Source organism: Artibeus jamaicensis, unplaced genomic scaffold (genome assembly GCF_021234435.1).
Source record: "Artibeus jamaicensis isolate MK-2021 breed Jamaican fruit bat unplaced genomic scaffold, CSHL_Jam_final scaffold_612, whole genome shotgun sequence".
Taxonomy (NCBI): domain Eukaryota; kingdom Metazoa; phylum Chordata; class Mammalia; order Chiroptera; family Phyllostomidae; genus Artibeus; species Artibeus jamaicensis.
In genome coordinates, this window is record NW_026522049.1 from 2320040 (window position 1) to 2338652 (window position 18613).

Consider the following 18613-nt stretch of genomic DNA (forward strand, 5'->3'; position numbering starts at 1 on the left):
CAAACCCAGCTTCCTGTTTCCTTCCTTCCCTGCAGCACATCTGCTGCCACTCAGGGCCACCCCCCTGTGCCTCACCATGTGGAACTGCACTGCCTCTGAAGTCGTACAGCCAACCGCCTGCACCCTCCGCTGCTCTCAGCTCCCTCTTGCACTCCAGTTCCATGTTTTTGAATTCTCAGCCCTCTTCACTCCTTACCCAGTTAGACTCCGCTGTCGATCATTTGTATTCCTTCACCTAGTGATCTTGAATCACTTTAACCACTTAATTTGTAACTCCAGAAGCCCCTTCTACCCACCTGGATGAATCCATTGGTCCTCAACTTCCTGGCTGCTGGGTCCAACGTGTTCAAAAGTGCACAGATGGAGGCCATGGTGGTTTCATGGTCTCCAAGTCCACCTAGACCCCTGGTGCAGCTCTGTGCCATTCTCCTGAGCGTTTAAATCTGTGCCACTCACCTCACACCTTCAACTGCCTTCCCTGCTCTAGGTTATGAAAGAAGCTCCAGCTCCTCCCACTACACCCGTGAACACACCTACACGTGCACCCCGGTTGCCCACTTAGGAAGGAAAGGGTGTCTGCCAGGCTTCCGGTAGAAGGGCCAGTCTCTCCTGTTGTGTGCAGAACCCCACCCTCTCCTCAGCTGTTAGCCCCCTTCTGGTTTGACTCCTATCAGAGTTAATATCAGAGCTAATTATCCTATTAGCTGCCATCCATTTTTTTGTCTTAATGTCATGTGCCCTCTACAGAGTTAACTCCTTCACAGTGAGTTTAAATGATTCCCTGCACCACTGGGTACACGGGGATTCTGAGCGCCTGGCCCAAAGTGGGTGTCCCCCATCTCTGGGGCTCCTGGGCCACTTTCCAGGGCAACAAGGTCCCGCGCGGCATGAGGAACGAGTATTGCTGCCGCTGGCCGGCAGGTGTCACCCTTGTGCCAGAGCGGGTTCGGTCCGAGATTTGCGCGGGCGCAGAAGGCGTTTCCGGCGCCGGCCTCCGGTGCCACCGCCTTCTTGGAGAGGATGCTCCGGCTGGGCTGTGGACTGAGGCCGATCGGAGCGGGACTTGGTGCTCAGGCCTCTGCCCGGCTCCTTGAGGGCGCCGAGATGCCGAAGAAAGCTAGTGCGACGAGCAAGGCTAGTAGCAAAGTCCTGTGGCAGCGGAGGGGTGGGCGGCGGGGGAGAAACAGCACGGCGGGGGTGGGAGCTCCTCCCGCCGCCCGCCCCTGGGGGTGGGTGCTCCCAGGGCCATGTCCCCTGCTCTCCCGGCGGGCGTTTGTTCTGAGGCGCCTTCGGCCTGCGCCTCCCGGGAGGCTCTGTTCTGCCCCCTCTTCTGTCAAAAACTCGCCGCGCCCAGTCTGCAAGGCGAGCTCCAGTGGGCAGCTGACCCGGGCGCCCAGGCTGGACAACCTCCCTTCTCCGGAAGTGACGCCTGCGCGCTGTCATTACTGTGTGTTACAGTAGAGGAGGTTCTTTCTCTCCCGCTGCGGCCTCAGTTTGGATGGGGGGGTTGGAGGCGGCTGGACCAGGTGTCCTCATGCACGTTTACATAGCCTGTACCTGCGGGCTGCCCGGTGCTTGTGTGCCGAACTGGGAGTTCTGGTACTAACTCACCTAGTAGGCCTTTAAACATCACCATTCCCATCTCTCCCCCAGATTCATTCTCTCTCTCACACACATACACACACGCTTCCAGGCTTAGTTGTTCACAGACCCTTATTAGCTCGTGCTGCCTGAGATACAAAACATGAGTAAGTGGCCTCTACCCCGGCGGGATGGGAAATGCAGAGGCGACCATAGACACTAAGGTTCAGGTCAGAGTTGGGTCTCCAAGGCAGGAAGAAAACGCTCTGTGGGGTCGATGGGAAGGCTTCGTGGAGGAACTGATTTGAGCCATGGCAGATGTTGGAAAACCGTTCCAGGTGGCCAGCATTCCCTGCACACGGACGACTAGCCTCGCTTGTCTTAGTGAAAGGGAGTCGTGGAAGGATCAAATGTGTGGGAACATATGTTGTAACCTGTGAAGTTGTAGTGTGGTTGTTGTTGTCGTTTTAGGGTAAAAGCCAGAGCAAGGAGCCAGAGAGACCACTTCCTCAATTAGGTCCTGTGACAGTTGATCCTAAAGGTTGTGTCACCGTAGCCATCCATGCCAAACCTGGTTCTAAACAAAATGCTATAACAGGTATACCTGAACGCTGGGGTGGGAGTCCCACACGAATCAGGCGGCCCCTCCCTCTTCCCTTTGCCTTTGTTGAAAGTTTATCTTACACAGTCAAGTGCGTTTTTTCACATCTGCAGTTAAAGGCTTTTTCATTCTTAAATTCTAGATTCTAATATAAAGTTGTAAAACCAATGTTTAAGAGTATACAGAGTTTAAAGCATATCAGATTAGATGAAAAACCATGCTATGTTTTTTTTTTATTTAAATACGGTGTTTTAGAAAGGGCACGTAAAAAACGTGGGTGGAGTTTTAGATTATTAGTTGTCCTCTCCCAGAATTGGAGATATTGTCTAGAGACAGAAAGAAGACATATTGGTGGAGTCTAATGATCCAAGGAGGAAGGGAAAACCTGAGATCCGAGAGACTTATCATTAACTCCCTGTGCAAACTTGTTTTAAACCAAAATGATACAAAACATTTCTGGGTCCAGTTTCGTCATCTGTCAGATGGGAAAATTGGACTAAGTTAAAAGCTTTCAAGCTGTTGCCTCAGGAATCTGTGCAGTGGGCAGGGAGGCCAGCAGACAGGGTTTCTAGCTGTGTTTACATTTGTTTTAAATGTTGGAATTTCAGGGGAAATTGTTGCGTGTGCGTGGCAGGGAATTCTCAGTGGAAAATAAGTTCAAAAACCATTGATCTGAATTACATTGAATGTCTTTTTTACCTCTTAAAAGTATGTCAGTTTTTAAAAATAGTTTTTAAAACAAGACCTCAGAATTGGGTTGCCAGGCCTGGTTGCATGAATGGCCAGGTCAGCTTGGGTATTTGTTGGCCGTGCCCTCTGTGGCCAGCATTTCCTGAGTCGTTGCAGTGGACACTGGCTATTCTTTGAATGCCATGTGTCATCACATCAAAGATGCCACCAACTGTAAGGTACACAAATAGTTCACGTACCAATTAGAAAGACAAAATCTATAGCAATTAAACACTTTCTTTCCATCTATTACAACATCTGGGTTTCAAGGCGATTAAAATTGGAGAAAATACACCTTTGAATTAGTGACAGGAGAGAAGGATGGTTGTTTTCCCTCATCCTTGTGGAGTCTGTGGCCAGAAGGCTCACGCAGGACATGTGAGCATGTGAAGTGCCTGTCAAGTGACCCCAGATGACCCTGAGTGACCCCAGCTCAAGCTTACTTGCAGACTGCTCTGAGCAAACACTTCTCTCTCTCAGAAATAGCAATGGAGGGCTACAGGGAGGACACTCTGTGAAGGTCATATTGATGGGCGAGTCAGGACCACTGTTCAGAAGCTGGAGCAGGGTTCTTTGTCCCCAGATTTCAAAGCATGAGTTTAAATTTATTTTATTTTATTTTTTTAATTTAATTATTGTTCAAGTACAGTTTTCTGTCTTTTACTCCCATCCCAACCCACCACCCCCCCAGTGTAAATTTATTTTTGATTCACAACCTCACTTCCTAGCCATGTGACCTTGGGCCCATCTTGATTCCTATGTCATTTATAAAATGGAAATTATATTGGTATTAATGTCTTCATAAAGTTATGAGGATTAAACAAGTTAATATTTGCAAAGTCCTTAAACGTGTTTGTATGCCCTTAAAATTAGTGTCTGTGTTATATAAATGTTCATTAAAGATTGCATTTCGAGCCCTGGCTGGTGTGGCTCAGTGGATTGAGTACCAACCTGTGAACCACAAGTCTCCACTTTGATTCCCAGTCAGGGCACATACCTGGGTTGCAGGACAGGTCCCCAGTAGGGGGCGCGTGAGAGGCAACCACACATTGATGGTTCTCGCTCTCTCTCTCCTTCCCTACCCCCTCTCTAAAAATAAACTCTTAAAAAAAAAAAATATATATATATATATATATTGCATTTTGTAAACATTAAAGAAGGATTTTACATAAGAGACAAATCCAACTCAGTGCTCTTGTTTGTCTGAGGAGGAAGCCCTGAGCAACCCTGTGGCAGCCAGGGGGCTGCCCTACTCATCCTTCAGTGAGGTTGCTGGGGCTACACCCCACTCCTTACTCTCTGCCTGGAGCGCTTCCTGTCAGAGAGGCATAGTTCCCAGTCACCTAAATCCAGGATTCAGGAGGCCCATCTCGGTCAGCAGGGTGGGGGTGAATGCTGGTTTTCTTGTCTGGGTTTGTTTTCTGTAGTGGTGGAGGCACATTTATCATATTTATCACATTCCCTCAAGCCTGATGAGTTTAATCCTTCATTTCTGCATCCAACAGTTATTCATTGAAAACCTATGTGCAAGACAAATGCAAAACACCCTTGCTTCCCGAAGAAGCACTAAAAGTCCACACTATTCTCATTCCAGATTTGACAGCTGAAGCTGTCAGTGTGGCTATTGCAGCACCTCCGTCGGAAGGGGAGGCAAATGCCGAGCTCTGCCGGTATCTGTCCAAGGTCTTAGAGCTCAGGAAGAGTGATGTAATTTTAGATAAGGTAGGTGTCTCTTTTTCTCTTTTTAAATATCTTTGATTAGCATGTCTTAGTTATTATTTTCAGAATACTGTTTTCCTTTTCCAAGTAATTGAGAAGCTAGTTGTTTTTAACTGTCACTCATTTTACTACTAAAATCTGTGAATTCTTCCTATTTCATCTTCCTTTCTACTGCATTGATCCTTACGCAGACTGTGCTCTTCTATTCCTTTGTCCACACCACTTCCAGTATTTTCTCCTTTCCAAATTCATTCCTGTACCTTTTCTGTCAGATTAACTTCGCTCCTCTTTTCCTCCGAGTCATACCATACGAAACAACCTAACATGTATGGTTCATATTGTTGATCATCTCCATTAGTGAGTCCATCAAGTATTTTTGGCCCCGCTCAGTTACTCTTGCTCACCAGGAGAAGCTCATACAAAGCCATTCATGCCGCAGGTTTGCAGTAGAGCGGCATCACGACCACCTGGGAATGGATTCTAAAACTCAGGTTTTCTTGGCCATCGCCCTAGACCCACTGGCATGGAATCCGCACTAGTGAGATCCTGCCCTGTCTGTCTCTTAAAATCCTACTTGCTTTCCAGAGCTATGCCCTGTAGCTCCCATCCAGCTTCCAGCTGCCATTCAGAGTCATTGATTAATAGGCTGCCCCTAAAAATCCATCTGATCACACCAGGTCCCTCAACATCCCCAACCCGTGGCAGGTCATTTCTGGTTTTCTGCCAGTGTGCACCCTCTGACGTTTGCCGGAAAGGCGTTCCCCACTCTTCTGTACCTGGGCAGCGTCCACCCAACTAGGTAGAGCCCTGCTCGGACTCTCCTGTCTTTAAAGGCTGTGTTTCTATAAAAATCCATGTGTATTTAAATGAAAACAGGTCTCAGACAGATCCTCTGATTGATAGTTGTCTTAAGCAGCTATGGAATCACAGCACTTGGAAATGTGGACAATTTTTTTTTAATTTCCAGAAATGTGTAACAGCATGAAGAATAACAATTCATTCTGTATTTTGGAATTGTTTAATACAGAGTTATATGAAATTGCAATATTTGTTTTGGCAACTTAAAAAATAATGTTTACTTTAAATTTAAACAAAAGAATGACTACAAACCAGAATTCATTAAAAACTTTTAGCCCAGTCTGGTGTAGCGGGCCTGCGGACCAAACAACCGTGGTTCGATTCCCAGTCAGGGCACATGCCTCGGTTTCGGGCCAGTTCCCAGCAGGGGACACATGAGACACAACCATACATTGATGTTTCTTTCCCTCTCTCCTTCCCTTCTCCTCTAAAGACAAATAAATAAAATCTTAAAAAAAATTTTTTTTAATGCCCAGCTTTTACCATTAGAGAAATTGGTGTCTGAGTGCAAAAACCCTGGAGAGTTGTGAAATTTGTAGGAAGGTGGAATCTAAGAGATGGCCTTTGGGTGGATCACAGTGGCCAGGAGAAAGGGGTGGCTGAGCCGACAGGAGAGTTGCAGGCCATCCTCTAAGAGTCCCACCGGACATGGCTGTAGGGCAGACAACTGAGGTCTGTCTCTAATAGTGTTAGGAAGTACAGTGTGTCATCCTGACACTGTCTTTTCCTTTTAACCCAGGGTGCTAAATCTCGTGAAAAAGTGGTGAAGCTTTTGGCCTCCACAAGTCCAGAAGAGGTCTTGCAGAAATTGGAAAAGCAAGTTGAAAAAAAATAAAAGTAAGAAATTAAAAAATACATCCTTGAGAAACTTTTTTATTGCTAATGATGAAGAGGCTATTAAAAAGGAAAATGTATTTAAATGCACAGAAGAAAATGTAAAAAAAAAATCCATGCATATTTAAATGAAAACAGGTCTCAAAAAAGAAGTAGCTGTTTTAATACTGTACCTTGGATATGGGTTTTAAAAATCCCTGACCCCAAATGGCTTGCAAAATATTGCCCAGATTTCGCGGCATCACAGAATAGCTGGAAAGGATATTCAACATGACCTGATTCGGCCCCTTTTCTTTTCTGATGGGGCTTCTCATATGCTGAAGCAGAGAGACACTCAGGGTCACACTGTGCAAGGTGACAACCAGGACCCAGGTCCCTTGACTGCTGGTTGAGTGCAGTCTGTCCTGACTGTGAACTGAAAGGACAGTACTCCCATGCCACTTCCGGAATTCTAGGGATTGCCTTCTAATCCAGGTTACATGCAACAGGAAAACTTGTCACTGCTTTGTAGTCTTTATATTTTAAAATGCTTATCTGTATGCAACAATGTTGTCTGCATCTTTCTTAAAATGCTTGAGCATTTTATGAAAATGTAAGAATAATCCGGACTCGGACAGGCATACCTCTTTTTATTGCGTTTTGCAGATACTGGTATTTTTACACATTGGAGGTTTGTGGCCACTCTGTGTTGGGTAATTCTGTCAGCACCATTTTTCCAACAGCGCTCGCTCACTTTGTGTCTCGTTTTTGTAATTCTCATAATATTTCACACCTCTTTGTTATTATATTTGTTATGGTGATCTGTGAACAGTGACCCTTGATGTTACTATTGTAATTGTTTTGTGGCGCCATGAATTACACCCATACAAGACGGTGAACTTGATGGGTAAATGTGTGTGTTCTGACTGCTCCACCTGCCAGCTGTTCCCCGGTCTCTGTCCCTTTGCTCAGGCCTCTCTATTCCCTGAGACACAGCAGTAGTGAAATCAGGCCAGTGAATAACTCTACAATGGCCTCTAGGTGTTCAAGTGAAAGGAAGAGTCGCACATCTCTCACTTTAAATCAAAAACTAGAAATGATTAAGCTTAGTGAGGAAGGCATGTCCAAAGCAGAGATAGGCCGAAAGCTAGGCCTCTTGCGCCAGACAGTTAGCCAAGTTGTGAATGCAAAGGAAAAGTTCTTGACGGAAATTAAAAATGCCACTCCAGCCAATACACGAGTGATAAGAAAGCAGAACAGCCTGATTGCTGACATGGAGAAAGTGTTAGTGGTCTGGATAGAAGATCAGACCAGCCACAACGTTCCCTTAAGCCAGAGCCTCATCCAGAGCAAGGCCCTGACTCTCTTCAACTCTCTGAAGGCTGAGAGAGGGGAGGAAGCTGCAGAAGAAAAGTTCGAAGCTAGTAGAGGTTGGTTTGTGAGATTTAAGGAAAGGTGCTGTCTCTGTAAGTTCAAAGTGCCAGGCGAGGCAGCAGGTGCCAAGGTAGAAGCTGCAGCAAGTTACCCGGAAGGTCTGGCTAAGACGATCCATGAAGGTGGCTACACTAAACAACAGATATTCAACGTGGATGAAACAGCCTTGTACTGGAAGAGGCTGCCATCTAGGACTTTCATAGCTGGAGAGGAGAAGTCAGGGCCTGGCTTCCGAGCTTCAAAGGACAGGTTGGCTCTCCTGTTAGGGGCTAATGCAGCCGGTGACTGTAAGTTGAAGCCAATGCTCATTTATTATACTGAAAATCCTACGGCCCTTAAGAACTACGCTAAATCTACTCTGCCTGTGCTCTATAAATGGAACAACAAGGCCTGGATGACAGCTCATCTGTTTACAACATGGTTTACCGAATATTTTAAGCCCACTGTTGAGACCTATTGCTCAGAAAACAAGATCCCTTTCAAAATATTACTGCTCGTTGACAACGCAGCTGTTCACCCGAGAGCTCTGAAGGAGATGTACGATGAGATTGACGTCGTTTTCATGCCTGCCGACACAGCGTCCGTTCTGCAGCCCATGGCTCAAGGGGTCATTTCAGTTTTCAAGTCTTACTATTTAAGAAACACATTTCGTAAGGCTATAGCTGCTGTAGATAGTGGCTCCTCTAATGGGTCTGGGCAGAGTACACTGAGAACCTTCTGGAAAGGATTCACCATTCTAGAAGCCATTAAGAACATACGTGATTCGTGGGATGAGGTCAAAATTTCCACATTAACAGGAGTTTGGAAGAAGCTGATTCCAAACCTCATGGAGGACTCTGAGGAGCTGAAGCCTTGCGTGGAGGCAGTCGCTGCAGACGTGCTGGGCATGGCGAGAGGACTAGAACTAGACGTAGGGCCTGAAGACGTGGCTGAATGGCTGCGAACTCATGATGAAGCTCTAACAGCTGAGGACTGGCTTCTTATGGATGAGCAGAGAAAGTGGTCTCTTGAGATGGAGTCTCCTAGCGACGATGAGGGGAAGATAGTGGGAATGACAACGAGGGATTTGGAACATTACATAAGCTTAGTTGATGAAGCAGCATCAGGGTTTGAGAGGATGGACCCCAATTTCGAACGAAGTTCTGCTGTGGGTAAAATGCTATCAAATAGCATTGCATGCTACAGAAAAATTATTCAGGAAAGGAAGAATCAGTCGGTGAGGCAAACTTCATTGTTGTCTTATTTTAAGAAGTCGCCACAGCCGCCACAGCCACCCCCGCCTTCGGCAACCACCACCCTGATCAGTCAGCAGCTACTAACACCAAGGCAAGACCCTCCGCCAGCAAAGAGATTGCGACTCCCCGAAGGCTCGGATGATGGTTAGCATTCTTTAGCAATAAAGTACTTTTTAAGGTACGTACAGTGTTTTGCTTACACTACGTACAGTGTTTTGCTTACACTTTATTTACATTGACAGAACCTAAGAAGGCAACACCCGACTCTTCCTGCCCCTGGAGACAGGAGCCGAAAACCTGGCCCCTGCGGGCCTCTCCCCACTCCTTTAATGTGGGGGCCGCGGGGGGCGGGGGGCAGGCTGGCGGGAGAACCAGAGCATGTAGGTGGTGCCTTTGCAGTGTTTAAAATTCCAGACGGCTGGAAACTCACCAACTTAGGGCGGCAGTTCTTTCCTGGGCTGGGGTTCCCAGCGTGCCCCCCTTACAAAAATTCTACGGTTTTGGTTAAGTAGTTCCTTGAACTATAATGCAGAATATCAATTTTGGAACCCACCATGGCTTCCGTTTCATATATATATATATATATATATATTTTAATACATGTGCCTGGGACTAAAAACGTAAGAACCTAAATTTTCAATTTCAATCCAAGAGGTAGCACTATAATGCGAAAGCAGAGGGCCACCTAATTTGAAGACAGAACTCAACTGCACTATTTGGAAGTCCCTTCTGCAGTGCCTGACACCAGTGATCCTTCTTGTCTCATTTTCTCAGAGGCTGCTCTGGGGCTGTCTCCTTATATCTTGAGTTTAGCTCAGACTAGAGTATGGTGATAATCCAGGCTGACTGGGCACCCAGAAGTTCAGGGTCACTGCTGTGGAGGAGTCAGTATGACCTCCCTTAACTCACAGCTTTCAGAAATCCCCTTTTAGTTGGTGGTTTTGAAAATGGAATTGGGCTGGACAATTGTCAGGGACTAAATTCTAAATGAGATATCAAATTGATTCCTTTGAGTCAAGAACACACCTGCCAGTTAGACTGAAGAGTGGCCTCCTCTAGAGAGTGCGTTCCGTCCCTTTGGGAAATCTCTTAAGCCGGTTGTTTGGAGGCTGCTTGGAGAGCTTGGGATCGGGGGCAGGGAAAGCACAGGCCCGGGTCAGCCCTGACCATCTGGAGCTCGCATTCCTGCTGCAGGGAGAGGCCCAGTGTGTCTTGTCAGCCCCTCTCCTGGGACAGTACTGGACACTGGGGATTGATGGCACAGGAGCTGCCTTTCTCTGCGCTCCAGGGAGACCACCTCCTTCTCCCCACCTAGGCTTTCTTCAGAGAGTCCGTATAACCCAGTGAAGATGTTCAGCATTTCATGATCCCAGTCCAGCTGTGTGTCCAGCTGTCTGTCTAGTCTCCTTGCTGTCAGAGTTTGGGCGGGGGGCATATACCGACACTGCAGCACCAGTTACAGACTCTAGTCCCTTCTGCACAGAAGTCCTCTCACCCATGATGCGATTTGACTTTCACAATGGCTTTCAAACCATGTCAGAGCTTTAGGTTTCCCGTGATGCCTTGGGGGTAGGAGCACTGTGGGGAGTAAGGGGACAAGTCATGGTTTGACTTTCACAATGGCTTTCCCACTACCTGGGGGTAGGAGCACTGTGGGGAGTAAGGGGACAAGTCATGGTTTGACTTTCACAATGGCTTTCAAACCATGTCAGAGCTTTAGGTTTCCCATGATGCCTCGGGAGTGGGAGCACTGTGGGGAGTAAGGGGACCAGAATGCCAAGCCTTTTGTCCTCCTCAAGCTGTGCTTCCGATGCGGTGGTGGCAGCCACATGTGGCTGTTGAGCACTTGAAGTGCTGCGGCTAATCAGATTTCAAAATAAAAGATGAAAGTATCATAAAAACAAAGGCCACGCTGGAAACAGCACCAACAAAGAAGGTGCTGAACATGGCCTGTGGTTCAGAAGGTGGGACAGAGAAAGGTGAGCGAGGAAAGGAAAATGGCAGGAACAGAAATCAAAAGAACATCAGCACATACCTTATTGGAGTCCTGAAGAAGAGAATCCAAGAAATGGAACTGAAAAAACCATAAAGATATAATCAAGAAAATATCGGAGAAATAACAAGATAAATTTACAGGTACAAGGCACAGTGTCCCAGGTGAAACGCTAACAAAGAACGACCAACAGCGGGACACAACCTGGTAAAATTCTCCAATTCGAAAAATAAAAGCTCACAGCCATCCAGACGAAAAATCGAAGTCATGGGGAGGGGGCGGGGAGACACATACCTGCATCCTCACATGTTGTGGATGGGACTGAATTGCTGCAGTGTTTTAGGAAATGTGGTAGCATTTATTAAAATTAAAGGTACCAGTCCTTCTAACCCCACACTTCTGCTTTTGAGGACGACCCCACAGAACATGCAAAAACACCGGAGGGTGTGTGGGAAAGCAATGCGGCCTTGTCAGTAGGGGCAGGAGGGGAAGACAACCCACGTGTCTACCGAGAGGACAGTGATCATGTTGTCATTGGCAAATCCGTACTATAGTATGTTCTTCTAATCAAATCATTTGATTTTCATCTATAACTGCTGACCTGGAGTCTATTATATTTTGTTGCCTAAACAAAGAATATACATATATATGTGTGTATGTGTATGTATTTTTATATACAATAACCGTACGTTAATAAAAAAAAGGAAAATGTTCACGTATATCAAATTTATGTATGTTTGTGTGGGGAAAGAGACGCACAACAGACCGTAATCACCAGCTGGGTGTAGACTATTCATATTTGTATTATTTCATTTTTTTAATAATATTTATATATACATAAAATCTAGTGAAGGAAACTTAAAATGAGAAAAACACAAAAAAGGAAAAGTTCTGGCCTTGAGCAATTTGAGCAGCTTTATTAATTCAGATGAAGAGGCTGGAGCTCCTGGCGGGAGTTAACGGCACTGGCAGTGGAAAAAAACCACGAGATCATCATCACATCGTCCCCCGAAGCTGGAGAAGGCACTGAAACCCAGAGAAAACCTAACTGGTAATTAATACATTTGGGCTCACTGTGTCCTTCGGGGACAGGAACGAAAGCACCGACTGAATCAGCCCCTCAGCCCCTGGAGACATCGGGGGAAGATCTGTGCGCTGCACCTGCACCGCAGGCAGCCCAGAGATGCTCCTGGAGCCACAGAGCTGACGGGGACTGGGCCCAGCTTAGTGACAGGCGCCGTGTATGAATGCTTCACCTAACCCTGCAAGGGGGCCGCAGTCACACTTGACATATGGGCCTGCTGGGAGATTAACAAAACCTGCTCCTCCCATACCATCCTGTAAATCTTAAAATCCAAGGGGCATTTTAAAAGCTTGGCTCCACTTTTCTAGTCTGATAGTATTGGTACCTCATTCATATTTTAATTCACATGCTAATTCATATAAGGGAACAATCACAACTCCTAAGTCTCCTCCATACCTCATCTGTCAGTTACTCTACATCCTGTATATGAACACTGTGCTTTATTTACATTTCACCAAATACTTTCCTCCCTTTGCTTCAACAAATGTTTATGTGGCACCAGTTATGTGCCACCGAGGGGTTAATGGTCACAAATTCTGGTCTGTCCTGTCACTCCTGTGTGGTCGGTCTCTGATTTATTTTTATGATAACTGGGAGAGTGGCAGGGTAGGTATTATCCCCGTTTTTTGCAGGTAAGCAGATAAACGCACCGCCTAAGGGATTTTCTCAAGGTCATACCTTGTAGGAACCGAACTGGAAGCCAGGACTCCTGACACTTAATGCCATTACAACAGACCATCTGTTTGAGATTAATTCCATTTGACACTATTTTAATCCCCTTCAAGATTACTTTTTGGATGTTATTTTCTGTCTCTGTGCATGAAGCAGAAACCATGTCTTTTATGTCTTCCTGGTTTGGGGCACATATGACTGCTGTTTAAGGAAGAAAAGAAAGAAAAAAAAGGAGAGAAACTAATATAAAAGCTTTATCTCAGAGTTCATATGTGTAATGAATGAGAATAAATGTCAATGTGGCTTTTTAAATATACTACATAAAATAAAACAAGTGGAATGTTGGGCTAAAAAAGAAAAGAAAGAAACCACCAGCATATAGATAACTCATGTGGAATGCAGAAATAGCTCACGTTAAAGGGAAGATTCTTAGCGTATTTTCAAGCAGAGCCGGCAGGCCATTCGTACCGTACTCTATCCGTGTTAAAATATTTAAATATTGTTGGAAAATCACCTTCCTTCTGAGCTTTCTGAGAGGCACCCCTCACTCCAGCTCTGCCCCTGGGCCTCCGGGTCTCCCTAACTAGTGTCAAAAGTGGACACGGCACAGGCTCCAGGATCCTGCTGTAAAGCTGTGCTCAGCTGCTGTCCCGCTCGGTAGTGCCTGGGCTCCTTCAGCTGGTAAGGATTTTTAATGATCCATCTGCTTTTAGAGAAGATCCTGGGTCACAGGCAGGCCAGTGTTATACCTCTCTGGGCCAAATGTCTGGAGTGTCACGGCCTATCTTTATGGTTGTCCATTCATGTAATGAAAGGAGTGCAGGAAACCCCTTACTTTTATTTACATCGGAGTGTGAATAGTTGTTTTATTAGGTCCTTTCCAAAAAAAAAAAAAGTTACGTGAAAGATGGCTCTCCGGGAAAGGGGAAGAGGAGGGCGAGGTGCAGAGCACGGAGACAGGGCCCCTGGAGAAGTCGAGGCCTGGCGTGCAGTGCCCAGGGAGAGTGCAGACTGCCCAAGCTGCCTTTTAATCCCTCTGGCCTACGTTGAAATATACACTCTTAATATTAGTTTTAAATATCAAATAAACCTTTTTCAATGGATATGAAAGAGGCAGTAATAAAAAAGTGCAAGACTCATGTCACCATATTAAAGAATAGGCTAACCACCAAAACTTGAGAAATAGATTCATGTTTTAAGTATTTTATTTAAATAAAGCCATTGGAATGGCCGTTAAAATTACTTGAAATATAATGATCACTCTGAAAGGAAGTTATAGCATCATGGTATTTATAGAAGAGAAAGCGGCAAAAGTGCACATTTGGACGTGAATATGACGTGGTAAGATCAGCCAGCATTAAGTACCAGAAAGGAAAACAGCCAGGTAATTGCAGTAGAGTCCATTACACATGATTGAAAAGGAAAGGGGAACATTACAGCGTTTTCCTCGTACTTTTGCATAACATGAATTTTGACCCGCTAAGTTAAAGTTAGCAAAAAGCCTTAAAGTTTATATAAAATGACTGCAAGCCCTAATCCCACGCACCATTAGATCAAGACTCTAGAACTGAGAATGATTCCTTCCTCATATTACGGTTTTATTCTTGATACTCCTCTAAAAGAGACAAAAATGACTGTGGAGCTGACTCATACCTACAGAGTAATTACAAAGTACCGTAGTCACATAACAACAAGAGCCAAAAATGAAACCCACTACAATTACTTTACGTTCCAATGGCGGGTGTTAATGTACAATACATCACAGCTAAGCATGGCTGTGCGTTCACGGGTTGGCTTTACAACCTCTGTGAGGCTGTAGGAATGAGCATATGGACATTTCCTCCTATTGCAAAGTAAAAGCAAAGATTTTCTATTTTAAAATTCTAACTTCTGTGTATAACAAAGACAGAACTGAAGGTCAAACAAGGAAAAGATACACAAAGTTCGAAGCACTATGAAGTCATGAAACAGAAGAGTCTGAGGTAGAAGTTAAGCAACATAACCCAGCAACCATCACATACCTCTCCAGTAAGATGTTAAATGCCTCAAGTTCCCCCAAAAAATTAACCTGTTTTCTAAAATCGGATGTAAAACTATGACCAACAGAAGATACACACAGATGTTTGCCTTGTTAACCAAGTAGATGGTTTTACTAAAAGCCACTGACGTTGCTCTCAGTAGTAACCATAGGGAGACCGCTGGTTATAGCCATAGTGTCCATACTGGTGAGGGTAGTAGGCTTCTTGTCTGTGCTGCTGGTAATTGTTCCCCCAGGGCCGTCCATGCCATTGATTGGATCGATTGTCACTCGGCCACCCCCGTCTGCTGTCCCGACCTCTGAACTGTCTGTTGTCTTGTAACCTACAACAAAAAAAAACCCCAGAATATTCATATACTTCCCTTAAGACAACACATTGCCAATCTATCCTGTGGCATTTGATTTCTCAGTTGAGTACTTAGTAAACAAGAGTGATAAACATTTTTCTCTACAGAATGTTACAGCACCAACCATTCAAAACCTTTCCTAAGACTTAAATCATCCTTCCACTGTTACATTGGACATGGTTTGTAGAGAAATGGGCAGACTTCAACACCAAACCCAAAACAAGATCGTTCTGAATCAGAATGAGAACTATTACACTATGGAAACAAACAATGTGATTTATTCCTTTTATCTATTCCAGGGTGTCAAACTCATTTTCACCGGAGGCCACATCAGCCTCACAGCTGCCTTTAAAGGGCCAAAATAATTTTAGGACTGTATAAATGTAACTACTACTTAACCGTTAAGGACTTGAAATTACATTAGGCCCTTTGAAGGCAACCACGAGGCTGATGTGGCCCCTGGTGAAAATGAGTTTGACACCCCTGATCTATTCTGAATCATTAAATAGAAGTAACTTCCACTATAGTGGAAGTATATAGTACATATAGTATATGTACTTTCTCAAAGAAAACAAAAACTATCTTCTTTATGGAATTTTATACAAAGTTTTATAGAAGACTCGAAGTTTTTACAGTATATTTGCAAATAAAATATTTGTCCACAGATGGGGCGGGGGAGGCTGGGATGGGAGAAATAGACAAAAAAACTGTATTTGAAAAATAACTAAATAAAATTAATTTAAAAAAATATTTGTCCACAGAAAGAACGTTTAAAAAAAGAAATTAGCCCTGGCTGTTGTGGCTCAGTGGTTGAGTCTCAGCCTGCGAATAAAAGGGTTGCAGGTTCGATTCCCAGTCAGGGCACATGCCTGGGTTGCGGGCCAGGTCCCCAGTGGGGCGTGTGTGAGAGGCAACCACACATCAATGTTTCTCTCCCTCTCTTTCACCCTCCCTTCCCCTCTCTAAAAATACATAAATAAAAATTAAAAAAAATTAACATATACACAATTAACAGTAAGGTGAAAAAAAAAATACATGGGCTGACAAAACGTTCAGACAGATATGTACCAGCCAGGGAACAAAAACCGTGTGCCAGGGAACGAAAGCTGTGGTCCCTGCCCTCTGGTCTCCTGGGCCAGCAGACTGCAGGTCGTTCTTCGCAAGCAATACCTACCAGTTGCCCCTGGTTCTCTGGTTCCCGCCAGCTCTGCTACTCCATTCCTCGACAATGGGAGGGGACTCAGGAGGGCGTTTCAGGTATTCCTGGTACTCTTTGTCATCTTCTGTGAATCTGCTGGCAAACATCTCTTCAAAATTTGGGACAGCTTCCGAAGTATCAGTCATTCTGGAATTCTGTACACTTCTTGATTTGTTTCTATTAGAAGTTAAGAAAATGAACAGTATTTTGCCAGTGAGAAACCAAGAAATAAACAACTTTAGGTATGCCTAGGATAAAATGCGGGACGTGGCTTAAAAGAAAAAAAAGCCAATTAAAAAGAATACAGTCTAGAGTATTTTATAATGGCATCGAATGTATTCTTACTGCAGACTCTGTGACAAATGAAAAACAACTACTAGTATCCATCCTACTAGTATCCAATTGGATACTACTAGTATCCAATTAGTATCCATACTAATGGCTATAAAAACTGAAGTCTGTATCAGCTGGATCTTCCAGGACTGTTATGAATCCCTTCAACAAGTAGCACTTCACTGACATTTTCAGAGATCCCTCTACATCTGAGAAAAGATGTGGCTTAGGCCGCAGGGACCTAATTCTTGAGAAACCAGGGGACAAAGAGTTCACTTCTTTCAACCTTCACCCAAATCCTGGAAGCCAACCACAGCAGTGTTCTGTCGGGAACCCCACTTTCCAGTCTTCCTTGATCAGATCCTGCTCCGTACTGCCTTCCCTTTCCTAGCCCAAACCCATCTTTTTGCCCTTTGCCTCAAGACTCCTAAAACCTGCCTTCTGATTTGGGGCACCTGTGACATCATGCTAAAATTTTAAAACCAAATCTCCTTATCTGACATCCCCCAAATTCTCTTTCTTCCTGTATTTAACTTACAGTAAAGAGTTTTTGATAAAGAAATGTGATATTGGAAGATAGCTGCTTTGCTAGTTTGTCCTTCCTCCAAATCCCTCAAAACATGCCAATATTTGTAATATTGCCTTCATCCCAACAAAATTAAGCAGACTATTGTTTGGACGCAAGAAACAACATCTGGATGTTCTACCTTTCAGACCACTGCTCTCTCAGAGAGTATGCCTTATTAAAAATGGCAGACTTTCAATGTGTCTGGGAGTGGCAAACCACTGTCCAATTCTCAAGTCCAAGGTACGGTTTAAAATAAATTCTGCTAATTAAAATTCGTGCTTGAGTTTCTATAGGGATGACACAAATCACCAGAAAGATGGGTGCTATTCTATTTTTAAGTTCACTCATATCACCATCCCACAAGTAAATCTATTTATCATTACTCATGAGAATGCAATTTAAATAGAATGCTATTAACCCATCTATGTTACTGCAATACATTTAATTAAAATAACAAATATAATTTTTATTGACTCAAGCTTTACTCACCAACAGGGATTTGAAGTTGCACAGTCTGATAATGTTTGGGTTGTCTAGATCTGTGGGAGGGACAGAAAAACAACCTTCAAGAAAACCTCAAAAGGTGCAGGGAAGTAGGGAGAGACCATAAGGGCTTTAAATTAATGCAGGGGTTGGATTAAAAGTGCTCTAGTGCCTTCCAACGCTAATTTGAAAGTGCACAGAAGTGCCAGCGAAGAGACAGAAAATGATACAAAGACTTGGCCTCCGAGCCTTCAGAACCAATCAACTAGTTCCAGCGTGAATAACTAGTTCCATGTTCTTTTCCGCTGAAATAAAGGGGTACGGCCTTTATTTCAGACTCTCACTCGAACATGAGTTTATTTACCATAAAAAAAACCACACAGAACCTTTCCTAACCTTGGAAAGGACTAACCAGAATGAGGTTTCGCTGTCCCAGGAGGTGAACCCAGAGGACAGAGGGAGGTAAGGACTGGAAACCACCGCGGATTTTTCAGTACGCTCCCAAAGCAAATCAGAGCTGGTCTGCCAAGGCTTTGGCAGATCCGCCCCTTTCCGAGGCACCTTAGATGTCCCGGTGCGAAGGAAACTAGAGGCCGTGAAGGGCAAGGGGCTTCCGACCTCGCAGAAGCTCCCAGACCTGGAGCCGCAGACCGAGGACAGCTCGCCACTCGGCTGGGCCCGCCCGCCTCCCTCCTCCCCGACACCCAACCCGGCAAATCACCCTCCAAACGCTGTGTCTACTCAGCTCGGGCCGAGCTCTGCCGCCAGAACGCAGAAAACCCACCTCTGCACCCAACGCGTCCAACTCTGCACCACCCCACCTCTCCAAGGTAACGGAGCCACTACTGTCAGAATCCGACACCCCCTTGACTTCCGCTTCCGGCAAGCTACGCGGAGGCGGGCCTGTCAAATCTCGCGATATCTAAG

At 45.0% G+C, this 18613-nt stretch overlaps 4 protein-coding genes across 4 annotated transcripts in view; 2 read left to right on the top strand and 2 right to left on the bottom strand.

The window, feature by feature from the left end:
* WHAMM (WASP homolog associated with actin, golgi membranes and microtubules) overlaps nucleotides 1-18613 on the bottom strand; it is a 273660-nt gene that overhangs the window by 157250 nt on the left and 97797 nt on the right. The gene's annotated exons all lie outside the window — the stretch shown is intronic.
* Nucleotides 989-6343, top strand: CUNH15orf40 (chromosome unknown C15orf40 homolog). The gene is made up of 4 exons (XM_037153595.2): nucleotides 989-1134; nucleotides 2053-2179; nucleotides 4506-4633; nucleotides 6228-6343. Exons 1-4 carry the CDS (start codon nucleotides 1021-1023, stop codon nucleotides 6321-6323), a joined length of 465 nt encoding a protein of 154 aa, XP_037009490.2. The 5' UTR covers nucleotides 989-1020; the 3' UTR covers nucleotides 6324-6343.
* TIGD1 (tigger transposable element derived 1) lies at nucleotides 6412-9554 on the top strand. Its single transcript, XM_053658836.1, has one exon. It carries the CDS (start codon nucleotides 7332-7334, stop codon nucleotides 9117-9119), a length of 1788 nt encoding a protein of 595 aa, XP_053514811.1. The 5' UTR covers nucleotides 6412-7331; the 3' UTR covers nucleotides 9120-9554.
* Nucleotides 13895-18562, bottom strand: RAMAC (RNA guanine-7 methyltransferase activating subunit). The gene is made up of 4 exons (XM_037153596.2): nucleotides 18471-18562; nucleotides 17693-17742; nucleotides 16279-16479; nucleotides 13895-15080 (listed from the first exon to the last, which is right to left on the bottom strand). The coding sequence occupies exons 3-4, from the start codon at nucleotides 16446-16448 to the stop codon at nucleotides 14894-14896; spliced, it is 357 nt and encodes a 118-aa protein (XP_037009491.1). The 5' UTR covers nucleotides 16449-16479; nucleotides 17693-17742; nucleotides 18471-18562; the 3' UTR covers nucleotides 13895-14893.

Coding starts and splice junctions, on each gene's coding strand:
- TIGD1 (XM_053658836.1), top strand. CDS start 7,332: ATGGCCTCTAGGTGTTCAAGTGAAAGGAAGAGTCGCACATCTCTCACT.
- RAMAC (XM_037153596.2), bottom strand. CDS start 16,448: ATGACTGATACTTCGGAAGCTGTCCCAAATTTTGAAGAGATGTTTGCC. Junction 15,081..16,278: donor CAGAGAACCAGGGGCAACTG/GTAGGTATTGCT, acceptor TTTTTGTTGTAG/GTTACAAGACAACAGACAGT.
- CUNH15orf40 (XM_037153595.2), top strand. CDS start 1,021: ATGCTCCGGCTGGGCTGTGGACTGAGGCCGATCGGAGCGGGACTTGGT. Junction 1,135..2,052: donor AAGCTAGTGCGACGAGCAAG/GCTAGTAGCAAA, acceptor TTGTCGTTTTAG/GGTAAAAGCCAGAGCAAGGA. Junction 2,180..4,505: donor TAAACAAAATGCTATAACAG/GTATACCTGAAC, acceptor TTCTCATTCCAG/ATTTGACAGCTGAAGCTGTC.